General features: G+C 48.0%; 1 protein-coding gene across 1 annotated transcript; it reads right to left on the bottom strand.

Moving 5' to 3' along the window:
• Positions 1-7,161: 7,161 nt before the first annotated feature.
• On the bottom strand, positions 7,162-8,208 carry LOC146834778 (AP-3 complex subunit sigma-1). The gene has a single exon (XM_085602315.1). It carries the CDS (start codon positions 8,081-8,083, stop codon positions 7,502-7,504), a length of 582 nt encoding a protein of 193 aa, XP_085458441.1. The 5' UTR covers positions 8,084-8,208; the 3' UTR covers positions 7,162-7,501.
• Between the last annotated feature and the right edge of the window lie 7,147 nt (positions 8,209-15,355).

Genomic DNA, 15,355 nt, shown 5'->3' with positions numbered 1-15,355 from the left:
AGAGATGGTTTACCCTATGGTCAGTTCCTTCGTATTCGAAGAAATTGCAAATGGCGAAAGGACTATTTCAGGGAAGCTGCTGTTTTATCTGAAAAATTGATCTCAAGAGGTTATCCGAAACGCATTGTTTCTCGTGCCCAGAAACGAGCCTGGTACTGTCACAGGGAGATCCTCCTTGCTCCTTCGGAGAAAAAAAGCAATCTGCGTATCCCCTTTGTTTCTAACTACAGCCCTTCAAGCAATTTGATTAGCAAAGTGATCAAGAAAAACTGGTTGCTTCTTCGGACTCATGTCCAATTCAAAGAACCCCCCCTGTTTTCATACAAAAGGGGCCCCAATTTGTCAGATAAATTGGTCCATGCCATCACGTGGCCCATAAAAGAGAAGAAGACTCAATCTGTAACTACCCTCTGGGGCCTTCCCCCAGTTGTAGGCCATTACAAATGCCAAACCTGTGCAGCCTGCAATCTTACGTTTAACACCAAGGATTTTGAGACATCAGATCAAACATACCAACTGAAAACTTTCTCCAATTGTCGAACCACCAACGTCATTTATGCCATCCGTTGTCCCTGCAATCTTCTTTACATCGGCCAAACAACACAGATGGTAAAACAACGGATTTTTCAACATCAAAGCCGCATACGATGTAATGTTGAAACTGCCCCTCTTGTTGGACACTACAAAGAACAAAACCACTCAGAAACCGATTTGATTTGGCAAGTAATTGATCATCCAACACTCCCACTACGAGGGGGTAATCTTCAACTCTTGCTGAACAAATGCGAATGCCGTTGGATCGCACACTGTGACTCAGTCAATCATGGATTGAACACTTTAGATGAATGGAATACAGTCACCAATACATCTTAACTCTCTCCTGCTAAATCTGAATCTGGTTTATAATGTTTGATTCTTTCATGCTGTCATTCTCCCTCCCTTGTGTTTCCACCCTTGCCCCCTCCTTTCCTCCCTCCTTCCCAATATTCCCCCGCACATACCCCAACCCCCCCCTTCCTACTCCCCTTCCTTGCCCCCCCTTCCCCTCCCCCCCCCCTCCCCCTCTTTCTTCCTTCTCCCCACACCCCCTCGCCCCCCCCCCCCCTCCCCTCCCCTTCCCTTCTCCTGATCTCTCTTTTTATATCTAGTTGATATAATCCTGAGTCCTCTTGGGTACACATGTTATAAACATATATTATCTTGTTGCCCATTATTAATTTAATTTGGTCTTTTTGCTTTTATTGTAATCCAATTGTTCTCCCTTCCCATGTTTTTCTTTAATTGTTTTTGATTATTGCGTATATGACGTTATTCAAAATGATCTGTAATTTATATTTGTATTGTCGTATAAAATGTTTGTTGTGTATGTTATTATGCTATACTGCCCAATCCTTGCCCTGGTTTTAGCATATTTTACACTCAATTTTCATTCCTTTCCCTACCCAACACACCTCCCCCCCCCCCCCCCTCCCTCCTCCCCCCCCTACCCCTCCCCTCTTGCTGTCTACCCACTTCTTTCCACCACTCCTTCTCTCCCCCCAACCCCCCCCCCCCACCTTTTCCTTTTTTACCCCACCTCAGTTTAATATTAATTTTAATTTTAATTTTGATTTGATGTATTACCAAACAATATTTATTATTCTCCATTGTGGCTTACTCCAGTTTCGAACCGTCCACTCTCGGTGTTTTTCACTTCCGCTTTCACTCCGCTTTCCCTCTAACTTGTTCCCCCGGGGCACCGTACTACCCATGCTAGTCACAGGTCTAGTCCTTTCTCTGGCTTGTCCCGATCACGTGACACGTTACTCATAACGTTGTTCCATAGCGGTTGCCGCTACCGGCATGGACGTTTGACTCGTCCGTCCATAGGATTTGTTCCTGCCCTTCGAGCCATGCGATCCCCAGCGATTTAGCCCTCTGTTACTCCACCCGAGGTAAGATCAGGCCACACAGAAGACGCCCCTTGATTCCGCTTTGGCCTTAATAAACAATTACTTTATAATTCCTCTCCCCCATTTTTTCCCTCTCCTCCCCTCCCCAGGCTTTTTTGATTTGATGCCCACGCCAGGCTCCCGAATTCCGGTTTCCTGGCTTCATACCTCCTTGATGCTGAACATTCATTGACACATTGGTAATTACTTGTTCGTCCCTCCTTCCCCTCTACCCCCTTGAGATTACATGGTTAAATAACTCGGACCCCTTCGTCCCTCTCTTCCTCCTTTAGATTTTACGTTGTTTCACAACTTGGTCAATCTCTACCCTTGGAATTCTTGCACGGAATTTACGCCCAGGTAATTAGCTCTTTTTCACCTCTTTTGGGGCTATGCTTTTAGGGCCTTTCTCTTTTAGACAACTAAAACCCCCCCCCCCCTTTTCGCCTCTCTCTCCACAGCACACGTTTATTTATGACCATTGTCCTGATGATGGCCTGGAATCAATCAGGCTGAAACGCCGTCGACAACCCTCAGCAAAGAACTTTGGCTTTTTTTCTGTGGTCACTTATAAATTCGTTCAAATTTGATTGTACATAATCATATCTTGACCATATTGTCATTATCATTTTATCGCCGTTCACGCTGTCTTCACCTATTGTGCTCACTGCGCCGTTCACTATCACTAGCACGCCCAGTGCTCACTTGTGTGTTTTTGGTCATCTGTACCTTTATTGTACCGTAGTGCTGTTATAACTACCTGCAATACAAACCTTTTTCTACTCTCTTGGTGGTCTCCCGTCCTTTCCCTTGTGATTTCATTATTGTTTTGAAATTTGCCTTTGAATGACTTCCAGTTGAGACATTGTTGTTTTGTTAAACATTATCGCCCGGTCTCTGCTGGGATAACGGGTACACTCCTGTTGTTTGTTTCTTCCCTTACAGTAGGGGCAATAAACTGCATCCGCAGGGCTAGGTGATGGCCTGGGATCGGTTCGGACAATCGGGCGCAGAGGAAGGGGGTTATCAAAGGGATGTATGACCATGTATGGGATGAAAGAAGGTGTCAGTCAGGCGTGGGATGTGGTTCCATGGCAGGGTCGCGCAGAAGGAGAGGGTTTATGGCCCATGTATGAGAGAGCGGGGGTGGCCGGCGCGCGAGGGGATGTTCGCAGCGCCAGAGGGACGCGCTGGCGATCGGCAATGAGGTCATGGTGCCTAAAATGGCCGTCGCGCGTTTTCTGCGTGTGGCGCTTGGGGAGAGACAAGATGGCGCGGATAATGTTCAGTTACGAACTAAATTTCCACAGTCCTCCCTTTTAACATATCTCGCCAGCTTGTTTAGTTCGGATCTATCCCCATAATACCACGAACTTCTACCTCGTACAGAGCTTTCATATGTTCTGCTTCAAAGTTCAGAGTCTTAGGGCAGATGCAGTTCGTGAAAAGTGAACATAGAGGTGGCAAGCATTGAATCCCCAGGCAGCATCCACACAGTACCACAATCGGTATTAGGATAAACGTAAACAACCTCCACCCCCAACTTTTAATAGTGTCCCAAAACCAACTCCCAAGCGACCATCCTTCTTGCTCCTGATGAACCTCTGCGGAAAGTCTGTGGAGGTGTTCAATCGCCTTGTAGACTGAGGGTGAGTTATCCGGTACGTAGGTACAACAGCTGGACCCAATGATGCGGCATGCTCCTCCACGATCAGCCAGAACCACGTCTAGAACGAGGCGGTTCTGAAGAGCTACCAGGCGGACGGCCTGAAGCTCAGCGGTGTTGTTGGTGAGGATGCCGGCTGTAATGTTCATTGTGGTTTCGACTGCCTGGGTTAGGTGCCGGATGGCGCGGCTGTTTGCCATTGGACCCCACAGTGGAACAAGTCCCTTTACTGCATCCATGAACTGTGCTCCAGTGGAGTCGGCTTGTACAATGTCCTTTGCACGTTTCTGCCGGTGATGGTTTGCTGGAGCCACATATGTTGGAGGAAGGATAAAAGCGATGTAGCAGGTGCCTCCCCAACCTTTCGGAAGCCAGGTGTAGGCCTTAGTACCACAGACGAAGTACATATTTGGGGAGGTAACAAAGGAGGGTGGGTCAACTGAGTCTAATGTTCGGGTGATGAGACAGGAACTGTGGCCTACCGGCTGTGTTCCTAGGCCTTCGGGGCACACCAGACCTGTGATGTTGACGACATATAGGGCCACTGTTAGGGTGGCGGCCGTTCGTTTCCGGAGGTAAGAGAAGGTGGGTCTGGCTGGGTTGTTGAACACCTGCATTTCAACTCGCTCCTTGGCAGGGATGTCCATATGGAAAGAGGTGGTTGATCTCAGAGGACAAAAGGGGGCAGAGGTTTTTCCAGTTTGGTTCAGCCAGAACCCATGATATTAGTGCGACACAGTTTTGCCAGAAGTGGCATTGTCCTTGTAACTTTCTTGCAGGAGGATTAGCCAAGCGAGGCAGGAGCCATGGACAGAGAAGGGCGAAGGGATGAAAGGGATGGAATGTCCAGTGGCATGTGGTAGCAATCCACAGATCCAGCAGTTAGTGGCATTGGCGGCAAGGTTGTGTTGGTGGAGCAGTTGCACAAAAGAGTTATTCCAGAACTCCTTACGTCTTTCTCGGAGTTGGGGTGAAAGTGAAATCAGATGGTGTTCTTTCATGGTGGTGGGTTGGGCAGTGGTCAGCAATGTCTTATGAGCGGGTGCGTTTTCTTCCAGGATCCAGAAAGTGACCATGAGAAGGAGGCAAAGGAGAAGGGTAACAAAAAGTGCAATGGTCTTTGAGCTGTGCATTTTGTCAGTCTTTGGATTTTTGTAGTGGATCTTCGGACGTCCGGTTGCTTCCATCATCTTCATGTCGGGTGCTTCCATCACCTTCATGTCGGGTGCTTCCATCACCTTCATGGGACTCGGTAGCGGGCAGAACCACAGACTTTGTTTAGTTTCTCTCCTGGAGGCCTTTGAGGTGACTAGGCAACCGCTCTGAGATTTCAACTTAGTTCGTGGTCTGCTTAGCCGAAGTTCCCTCCTTGCGTCGTAGGTTATACCCTTCTTTGGATGGCACAGTGGGATCGGGATATTCAGTCAATTCAAGTGTCTCTGTATTCGGGCAGCAGCTCAGGGATGGTCGGTCCTTGTCCAGAAGTTCCTCTTGGGCGGTGATGTTGTCAGTGGTCGTCAGGGTCGATGATACCTTCTTGCAGTGGTGTGCATGCAGCCAATTACGTTTCCCCTCCACTCGAAGAGCTGTTCGGGTGGTGATCAGGACTTGCAGGGGGCCCGTCCACCGGGGCTCCAGACTCTTGGTGCGCTGGAAGTTGCGCACTAGGACAAAGTCGCCGGGTTGATTGTCGTGTCCGGGGCCCCTGGAAGCATCGGGAATGGCTTGCAGCACCTGCTGATGGATAACAGACAACGTTTTAGTTAGATTGTACAGATAGTCAGACATGAGGACGTCCGGGACGTCGTGAATGGATGCTGGTTTTGGTGCTGTCCAAAGGTTCATGGGTCGCCCGAAGACGACCTCGTAGGGGGTTAAGTGGTGTTTGGTAGGAGTGGAACGCATTGATAGCAATGCTAGTGGGAGGGCGTCTGGCCATTTCAGTCCTGTGGTGGCAACTATTTTGGCTAGTTTGAGTTTCAATGTGGCATTATGTCGCTCAACCAAGCCTGCAGATTGGGGGTGGAAGACCGCATGAAATTTCTGTTTTACACCCAACCCTTTTAAGATGAGTTGGATAACTTCGGCTACGAAGTGGGGGCCGTTGTCGCTCCACAAAATTCGACAAAGGCCGTAACAGAGGAAGAATTCTTTCAGTAGTACTTTTGCGGTAGTCATAGCAGTGTTGTCGCGGGTTGGGTATGCTTCCACCCATTTGCTGAAGGCGCACACAACGACAAGCACGTACTTCAGGGTTTGGCACCTTTCTAACTGAATGTAGTCCATCTGTAGGACCTCAAAGGGGTGACTAGGAACCCCAAACCCTCCCCGGGGCACAGCAGTTCCTTTACCAGGGTTGTGTTGGAGGCATATCAGACATTGTTGGACTAGGCGTTTAGCTGAGTCTGGGATTTTGTCGTTGTGCCAGACTTTGGAGATGAGTTCAATCATGGGGGCAGACCCTATGTGTGCGGGGGAGTGTGTCATGGTCAGCACGGGAATCAGGTATGAGTCAGGTAGCAACCATTTGTTCGTGTCTCTAGTTCGCCAGCAGCCTTCATCATCTTTCAATCCCACCCGTGCCCATTCAGTCAATTCGTGTGGTGAGCTGGCCAATTGTATGTCTCTAATGGTTTCCCTAGCATCCTTCCATTTTTCAGTTTGTGACCTGGTCACGTACATGCGTGTTGTTGACCTATTCTCGGCTGTGGTTCGGGCAGTGATGTCAGCCAGCGCATTTCCCTGTCCTATAATGTCCGTCACCTTTTTGTGTGCCTGGCATTTGATCACAGCTAGCCGTGTGGGGAGGAGGACTGCTTCGGTCAGAGCGGAGACTAGATCTCCATGTAGGATGGGTGTGCCATGGGAAGTCAGGAATCCCCTCTCCTTCCATAGGAGCCCAAAGTGGTGAACCACCCCGAAGGCGTACTGGCTGTCGGTGTAAATGTTTGCGGTTGTCCCCGCTGCTAGGATGCATGCTCGTGTGAGAGCAATCAGTTCAGCCGCCTGTGCGGATCGCTGTGTGATGCGGGCTGTCTCAACAACTGTTCGGGCCGTGGTGACTGCATAGGCGGCTGAGGTGGTGCCGTCGGGGAGCTTGATGCATGAGCCATCTACCCACAGCTCTCCGTCAGGATCTGGGAAGGCAGTATCTCGAGGTCAACCCTACTCTTGGTCTGTTCGTCGGTGAGGGTCACACAGTCATGTATAGGGGACGCATTGGGGTCATTGTTAGGGAGAGGTAGCAGAGTGGCTGGGTTCAGAGTGGTGCATCGTTTCAACGTGATATGGGGTGCAAGCAGAGTCAGTTCATAACCAGTCAGTCGTGCGCTAGTCAGGTGTTGATTTTTTTTTTTTTTTGAGACATTGAAACAATTTATTGCTGAGGTACAATGGAGTTCAGATACAGATATTTACAAATTCAATCCAGTTAAATTGTACGCTGTTACACAGGAAAAATAAAGAAGAAGTTTGCTATCGACATAGAATCGTATTATCCCAAGAAGGCTTGAGACTTGTCCAGGAATGTAATTGCTTTAGTAAGTGCAAAGCCAAACAACTATCCGAAGACTGTGGATTACACAATGAGAAGACAATCCTTAAATACTTTCTTAGAATACTGTAGTAGTCAGAGGATAGTGACATGCCTCTTACAGGGCACAGGAATGTCCTTAAGATTCAGACTGAAACTACTTAATTCTTTAAAATACATTATGCAAAACTAAAACAAAACGTAGTTTTCACATTATAAGTTTATACAGTGTTCCTTCCACAGAGTACCTCAACGTTTAACCGGTAGAAAAAGGGGGGCTTTTCTCATTTTATTTGGTAAAGAAACCATTTGTGAATCTGCATTTTAACAATACATATTTTTTATTTTACATTTTACCTGGGAGTAGCCATTTTATTTAAATGAAGGCAGATTTGGCACTTTTATACTGATGTCACCAATGTTAATATTTCGTGGCATCTCGGGAAGGTTCATATTCTTTACTGCTGACACAGCGCGGGCTGGAGCTCCTGCTAAACCAGCCTCAGACTTCTCCAGTTTGTTCTGGGCATCAATTTGCGTGACAATTTCGTTCATATTGGTCTCTAGCACCATTCCTCCCATTACCATTTCTGCCAGAATATTGTGTACCTTGTCAACATGGAAAATGAGGTCGAGCTCGCAGACGTTTTCAAAACATTTGTCTAAAGTTTCAACGAATACTTGTATTAGGTCCAAAATGCCAAGTTCACTTTCTGACGAGTCAACGCAGAAGACAAAATATAGCGTAGCATAGTGTCTGTATATCAGCTTGTTGTCTGAGCCACCTATCAAGAGGCCTCCTTCCAAGAAATTACAAACATTCTCATCCCTCTTAGAAACCAGGTGAAACGTCTCCCTTATTATTTGCTGCTGGGTATCTTCAGTGTAATGCTCGTAGAACTTGGAGAGCCGCGGTTTGCCGTGGTTGTTGAAGATAAGTATGGCTTTGATCATGCTGAGGCCGGCGCAAGGATATGGGGGCGCCGGGTACAGCGTGCAGGTCGGGGTCTCCTCTCGTGTAATCGCCTCTTCTGCTCAATACGACTCCTCTCTCGGTCATCAGGTTCTGTCAGCAGCGCGCATGCGCACGCAGCCGCCATTTCCAGTGCAGGATAGTTTCAGGGTGTTGAGTCTTAGTCTGGTTCAGGAGGGTGTCAACTGCATGGGGTACTAGCACGGTGAGGGGGTTTGAAAGCACGATCCCCTCACTTTGTCGGATAGAGACAGCAGCGGCGGCTACCGCTCGAAGGCAGGCGGGCAAAGCTCTGGCTACAGGGTCAAGAGTGGCAGAGAAGTAGGCACAAGGGCGTTGCTTGGGACCTATGGACTGGGTTAGAACAGACAACGCGCATCACTCCCTTTCGTGGGTGAAGAGGGAGAAAGGTTTAGTGTAGTCTGGGGTTCCTAGGATTGGTGCTGAGCAAAGGGCATCTCGTAATTCTTTGAAGGAGGATTGGCATTCGGGTGTCCAGGGGAGGGGGAAGGGGACATCTTTAGCCAACAGGGAAAGCAGAGGTTTTACAATAAGACTGAAGTTTGGCAACCACTGTCGACAGAAGGAGGTGAGGCCTACCAGAGACCGCACTTGCTTCTGAGTTTTGGGAACAGGGGTTTCTAGGATGGTCTGAATTCGGTCAGGTGTAAGCTTCCTCCCATCTTTGGATATGAGGTGGCCTAGGTATGTCACTTGGGGTTGGCAGAATTGCAACTTCTTCCTGGAGACCTTGTGACCGTTCTCCGCGAGGAAGTGGAGGAGGTGGATGGTGGCTGTGACTGCGAGCGGAGTGGTGTCGGCCGCCAAAAGAATATCATCGACATACTGTATTAACACCACTCCGTCCGGTAGTTGAACTGCATCCAGTTGTCTCTTGAGGGCCTGGCTATATATGCTGGGACTCTCAGTGTAGCCCTGTGGTGCCCTACAAAATCTGTACGAACGGGCTTTTAAGGTGAAGCCGAAAAGGTAGCGGCTGTCTGGGTGGATGGGGATGGAAAAGAATGCGTTCTTGAGATCAATAACGGTAAAAGTAGTGGCAGTGGACGGAATCAGGGTGAGGATGGTGGTGATATCTGAGACTACGGGGTACTGAGGTATGACTACTTTGTTAACCTCTCGTAAGTCGACAATGAAGCGGTATGCTTTCTCATCTCCCTCGCCTTGCTTCTTAACAATGGGTAGGATAGGGCTGTTGCAAATATTACTAACTACTTCTTCTACCACTCCTGCATCAACTAGGGACTGGATGATTTCCACCAACGCCTTCTCGCCTTCGGGCGATATCCGATACTGTGGAAGCTTTGGGAGCACTGCGTCCGGTCGGACAGTTATGTGTACAGGGTCGATCATCATGCGTCCTACGTCTGAGTCGGTTTTAGCCCATAGATGTGTGGGTAACGTGTCAAGTAGGGACAGGTCAGCATCGGTTATGGAGAACATACGTCGTGTGAGACAAGGCCTGAACAGATCTGGGTTATCGTGCAGTATGACTCGGACTCCGTCTGGGGAACATCTGATGGTAGCCCGGAAATGTTTTAGTAAATCAAGACCCATAATGGCGTCGGGGGTGTTGGAGGAGAGCAGAAATTTCGTGTCAGTGGTGTTATTTTCCAAGTCAAAGGAGATTGGTGCGGACAAGGGATTAGTGGAGGGCGTTCCATCAAAGCCTATTGAGGTTACATGTGAGCCAGACAAGGGTGCCCTTGGGATCAGCCGTTTAGATAGTGCACTACGTGTCGCCCCAGTGTCTACCAAAAATGGAGACTTTGTGCCCAGGACCTTAGCAGTGATGTAAGGACCTTGCTGGTCAACACGGAGTTCGACTGGACCCCTCCCTTGCCCCTGGCGGTCCTATGCAAAGTCATGGGTGTTTTCGTAGTCGGACTGCTGGCACTGGTTCTGTCGGGGGCGGTCGAAGGTGTTTGGTCTGTATGGCCTGTCACTGGTGGTGTCGTTCGTGTACCCTCGTCCCTGTCCGCTATTTCTGGGGCTGTTTGCTATGTCTCTTGTGTCCCTATTCTTGTTCATATCCAGAAGGACCGGGCACTGGGATTTCCAGTGTCCGAACCCTTTACAGAATGCACACTGATTCTCGTCTAAGTCCCTGCGTCCAACGTAGGGTGCGGGTGCATGGTCTCTAGGGGGTAGTTTCCTAAGGGCAGTCGGTTGGTAGTTTCCCTTGGGAGGTTCCCTTCCTATGGTCACCCCTTGCAACTGTGCGATCATTACCCTTTCCTTCAGCTCCTTTTTCTTTCTCTCGGACGCCCTATCGTTCTCATTCTTTTGGTGTTCGTAGTACTGGGCCATCTGGAGGATAGCCGCGGGTTTGGAGGCTGCCCAACTACTCTCGCTGGTCTGTAACTTCTGGGAGACTTCCTGTGACAGACCCTTCACATAATTCTGGACAAAGAGGTGATGTCCGGTTGCAGTGGTCATGTCCTGGCCACTATAATCGGAAAACACTGTCTCGAATCGAGAGAAGTATTCGGATACATCCTCCTGGGGTTTCTGGCGGCAAGCCGTCACTATCGACCAGTCTACTTTCCTTTCTGGGATTAGGGTCTTTAATTTCTGAACAATCTTGTCTGGGAGTTCCAATATGGCCTTTAGAGGTTTCTGTCCAGGTTCTCGCTGCTTGTCTATGGTATCGAGTTGTACCCAGGTATATCCGAACGGCTCAGCGTGGTCGACTTTCCGGATTTGCTTCCACACATCAGCCGGCAGACATAACCCGAAGAACAAATCGATATCCGCCAAGGTCATTATAGTTGAACCTAAGGCCGTACCTAGTTCTGTGTAAAAGGCAGTCGGGTTCTTTCTTAAGTCGGGTAGGGTTTTTCTAAAGGTCAGGATGTCTTGTCGGTCCCATGGCTGATAGACCCAGTTATATACAACCCTTCCCTTCGCATCTTGGTGGTTGATGTCATCGTGTGTTCCCTGACCTCGTGGGGGGACCCAGTAAGGAGCGGCTTCCTTGATGGGCATCATGGTATCAGCTTTTCCTGCCTGGGGTTCAGTCGCTATGGGGGTTTCTGTCTTGGTCGTCTGTCTGTGTTCTTTAAGATGTCGGAAGACTTCGAGTGTACGTGTGAAGAGGTCCGTCATATCGCCCTCTCCCTCTTCCCCAATATCAACCTTTCTATACAAGGTTGCTAAGCCTTCGGGACCTCTATCCTGGTACCTATCCTCATAGGCATTCAGAGTGTGATAACAAAGTCGTACGACAAGGTGTCGTCTGTGGTTGTCGGCATATGAGTTATACATATCTGTCACATATTCCTCACTTTCCTTCCGTTCTACTAGTGTTCTCACTACCTTATCGATTCCGTCTCGTTCACCCTTTGTTAGCCGATTCATTCTGGCGGAATCTTTCTTTCTCGTCTCGGGGTCATCTAACGTTATTGCTAACGTTGTGTTCAGTACAAGAGGCTCGGCCGGCGCGGAGGCCGTGAGGATCGAGGCCCTGGTACTGCTTTCGCTTGCGTTCGGAGGTTGTGGGTGCTGCACTATAGGTTGGGAGGGAGCGTATGGAGGGGGCATGTAGATGATCGGAGGACCTAATAGCAATTCATCGTTCGCCCGTTGCTTGGAAGGCAACTCAGGGTAGAGCGTAGAGGGGGTCCTAACAGGGCACTGGCCTGACGTTTCAGATTCTTGTTTTTGTTTAGCTTCCTTTCTCTCCTTTATTTCTTCCTTTAACTTTCTAGCGACAAGGTGAGCTGCCTTTCGTAGTTCCTTTTCTGCCTTTACTTCTTCTCTCTTTTTCCGTTGCGTTGTTTCTTTGCGCCACATGCCGAAACTGTCGAGCATAGTGGGCGTCGTTTTATTGCTACGTAGAGCTATTTCTAGCGTTTCTATTTTATGGTCATCAAAGGATCCCATCAGTGGCCACTGACTTTCGGAGTCCTTCTTTGTATATTTATGCCATAGTTTGCTATAAGCTACAGCGACTAGTCCATATTTAGTAAACATGTCCTTATTAGGGGTGCCTTCCAGTGGAGCCGGATGGTTCATCTCTAATAAGCGGTCCAGGCAGAACCAACTATCAATCAGTGGGGAGAAGATAGGCATGATGGGTTACAACGGGGACAAAAGTCTGCACTACCTATCTTTTCACTGCTTGCAAAGACTAGACAGAATATCTCTATTCCACGTTATTTGTAAGCAGAGAATACCTCCAAAGAACCAATATCGAACAACCAGTGTTCGGACAATCAATCAATCAATGGTGAGAAAGAGATAGGCACGACGGGTTACAACGGGGGACAAAAGTCCGCGTTACCTACCCTTCACTATCTGCAAAGACTAGACAGAATATTTCTATTCTACGTTATTTGCAAACAGAGAATATCTCAAAAAGCACTATTCGTCAAAAACAATCAATGTTTGGACAATCAATCAGTGGGGAGAATAATAGGCACGACGGGTTACAAAGGTGGACAAAAGTCCGCGTTACCTACCCTTCACTATCTGCAAAGGGAGAGAGAGTATTTCTACTCTTCCCCGTTTGTAGGCAGCGAATATCTCAAAAAGAACAATCAAATAAGCAATACTAGTATTTTCAATCAATCAATCAATCGTTTCGCAATTTGTCGTGTTACACAACCTTACCCGGACCGCATGGACAGTTTCTCGTCTTCCGCCTCCAGCGCCCAATCGTCCTCTACTCTCCGTATTTGCCGCGGCACTTCCTGATGGTTCCCAGTCAGGACCGTAGATCACTCGAGAGAGGTCTGCTCGGAACCAGTGAAGTTCGGATGATCGGCTGCCAGACGAGGGTCTATCGGGCAGGAGCTCTTCCCGATCGTTGCAGTCGTTCACTCTGTTGTTGGGACCTCTCTCATTGGATCCACGTGTCGCTGATGGGCCCCACGTTTGGGACGCCAATTGTTAAATGGTAGCGGCAGTTTCAGTCGATAACCTTTCAAGTATTGCCCGGCGGTAATCGCCTCTTATACCATTCGATGATTAACCAACAAAAGAGGCAGGCGCCGGAGACTGGAAGGCAGGAAACAAAGTTTTATTCCGTCGGAGCAGAAAACATCAGATCGGACAGCAAGGTATCGTCTCGAGGTGCTCTAACCACATCTCTGAGGCCTGGCCTCTTATACACAGGTTTATTGCTTTATTACAGGTTTATCATACATGGCACATTCTTGAGATCGCTTTGATACATGAAAGAACATCCTCAGAATCCCCGGCTCAGATCCGCTCCCACACATAGCTACAGTAGAAGTCCCCACCCCACCCACAGTAGGAGATGGCTATCACACAGCTGGACATTCCGCCAATTCCCGGGGGTGTGTGCGACTGGTCGGGTCTCAGGGGGTGGGGGGCCTTGATCTACTGTAATCCCTTTGATGTGGGGTGTTTCCCTTACAGTAGGGGCAATAAACTGCATCCGCAGGGCTAGGTGATGGCCTGGGATCGGTTCGGACAATCGGGCGCAGAGGAAGGGGGTTATCAAAGGGATGTATGACCATGTATGGGGTGAAAGAAGGTGTCGGTCAGGCGTGGGATGTGGTTCCATGGCAGGGTCGCGCAGAAGGAGAGGGTTTATGGCCCATGTATGAGAGAGCGGGGGTGGCCGGCGCGCGGGGGGATGTTCGCAGCGCCAGCAATCGGCAATGAGGTCATGGCGCCTAAAATGGCCGTCGCGCGTTTTCTGCATGTGGCGCTTGGGGAGAGACAAGATGGCGCGGATAATGTTCAGTTACGAACTAAATTTCCACACCGCCTAGAGTTTTATCCAGTCTTAATTTTTTGATACTGATCCGTGCTTTCTTCTCGCACCAGAGGAATTTAGTGATAAGGATATCTAGTTTGTGATGGAAGTCATCTGTAAGGAGGAGCGGGAGAATACTGATGAGATAATTAACCATCGGGGTGATCATAATTTTAATAGTTTCGATTCTGCCCCACCACGTGATGCATTTTGGTGACCAAGAGTCCAAAAGCTTCTTTATTTTTTCTAATATTGTTTTCTCATTCTGGTGTAGAGTATCTATTAAATTACTACCAAATTCGATACCTAAGGATTTGATATAGCCTGTTTGCCATGTTAGCCCCGACTCTCCCAAGATATCCCTCGTACAGTGGACATTTATTGGTTTGAGTTACGATTTCTCTCTGTTAAGTTTGTAACCTGAGTAGCCGGAATATTCCGTGATTGTATCCATCAAGGCTGCAATTGATGTCTTCAGTTGTTCTGTTACTGTTAGTATGTCGTCTGCATAGGCGGCTAATTTTATTTGGACGCCATTGATATCCACCCCCTTAATGTTCGAATTTAATTTGATGTCCTGGATCAGGGGTTCCAATGCCAGTAAGAATAAGGATGGAGATAGTGGCAGAATACTCTAAAATGTGGCACAACAGACGGGTGTAATCGCTAGACATATGTGTACGTAGGAAACCAACCTTGGAGTTACTTAGGAGCTTTGGAAGAGCAGAGTAGAGTCTGACAGCTAAGATCTTAGCATATATTTTGCAATCTACGTTAAAAAGGGATATAGGTCTATAGTTTTTTGGTGATAGGTGATCCTTCCCCTCCTTTGGAATGACTATTATGTTAGCTTCCGACATAGTGTTTGACGTGGTCCCTTTCGATGCTGTGTGGTTAAAAACTTGTTTCATGGTTGGTTTTAGCTGGTTTAGGAAGGTCTTGTAAAAAGAGGCTGTAAACCATCCAGCCCAGGGGCTTTGTTGTCTTTTAATGATTTAACTGCCTTTTCAATTTCTGTGAGATGAATTTCCTGTCCTAACCTAATTGTATCTTCTCTAGTTAGTTGTGGTAAATTGAGTCTGTTGAGATATTTGGTACATTCCTCTAAGTTGAGGGTCTGATCATTTTGATAGAGTTCCTGATAAAAGTCTTTAAAGGTCCTAAGGATGTCTTTGTGTTTGGTATGGGTTTGTTTGTTAGAGTCTTTAATGGATGAAATGACAAACTGGTTCCGAATGTGCTTGAGATAGGAGGCAAGAAGTTTCCCTGCTTTATTAGCTTCACATAGGTTAAGGGCTTTATATCTATTAACCCACATCCCTGCCATCTCACTTAAGATTTTGTTGTATTCGTATTTCTTTTGTGTTAGTATTGCGAGGATCTTACTATCGTATAAAGACGGAGCATGAGGCAGTTCTAAGTTTTTGATCTCCTGTTCAAGCTGAGTTAATCTCAGATTTGTACTCTTGTTGATTTCTGTCTTGATTTCAATTATTGTGCCCCT

This window comes from Triturus cristatus, chromosome 4_2 (assembly GCF_964204655.1).
Source record: "Triturus cristatus chromosome 4_2, aTriCri1.1, whole genome shotgun sequence".
NCBI classification, from domain to species: Eukaryota; Metazoa; Chordata; class Amphibia; order Caudata; family Salamandridae; genus Triturus; species Triturus cristatus.
The sequence above is the reverse complement of the archived record's forward strand: the minus strand, read 5'-3'. Positions and strand labels throughout refer to the sequence as shown.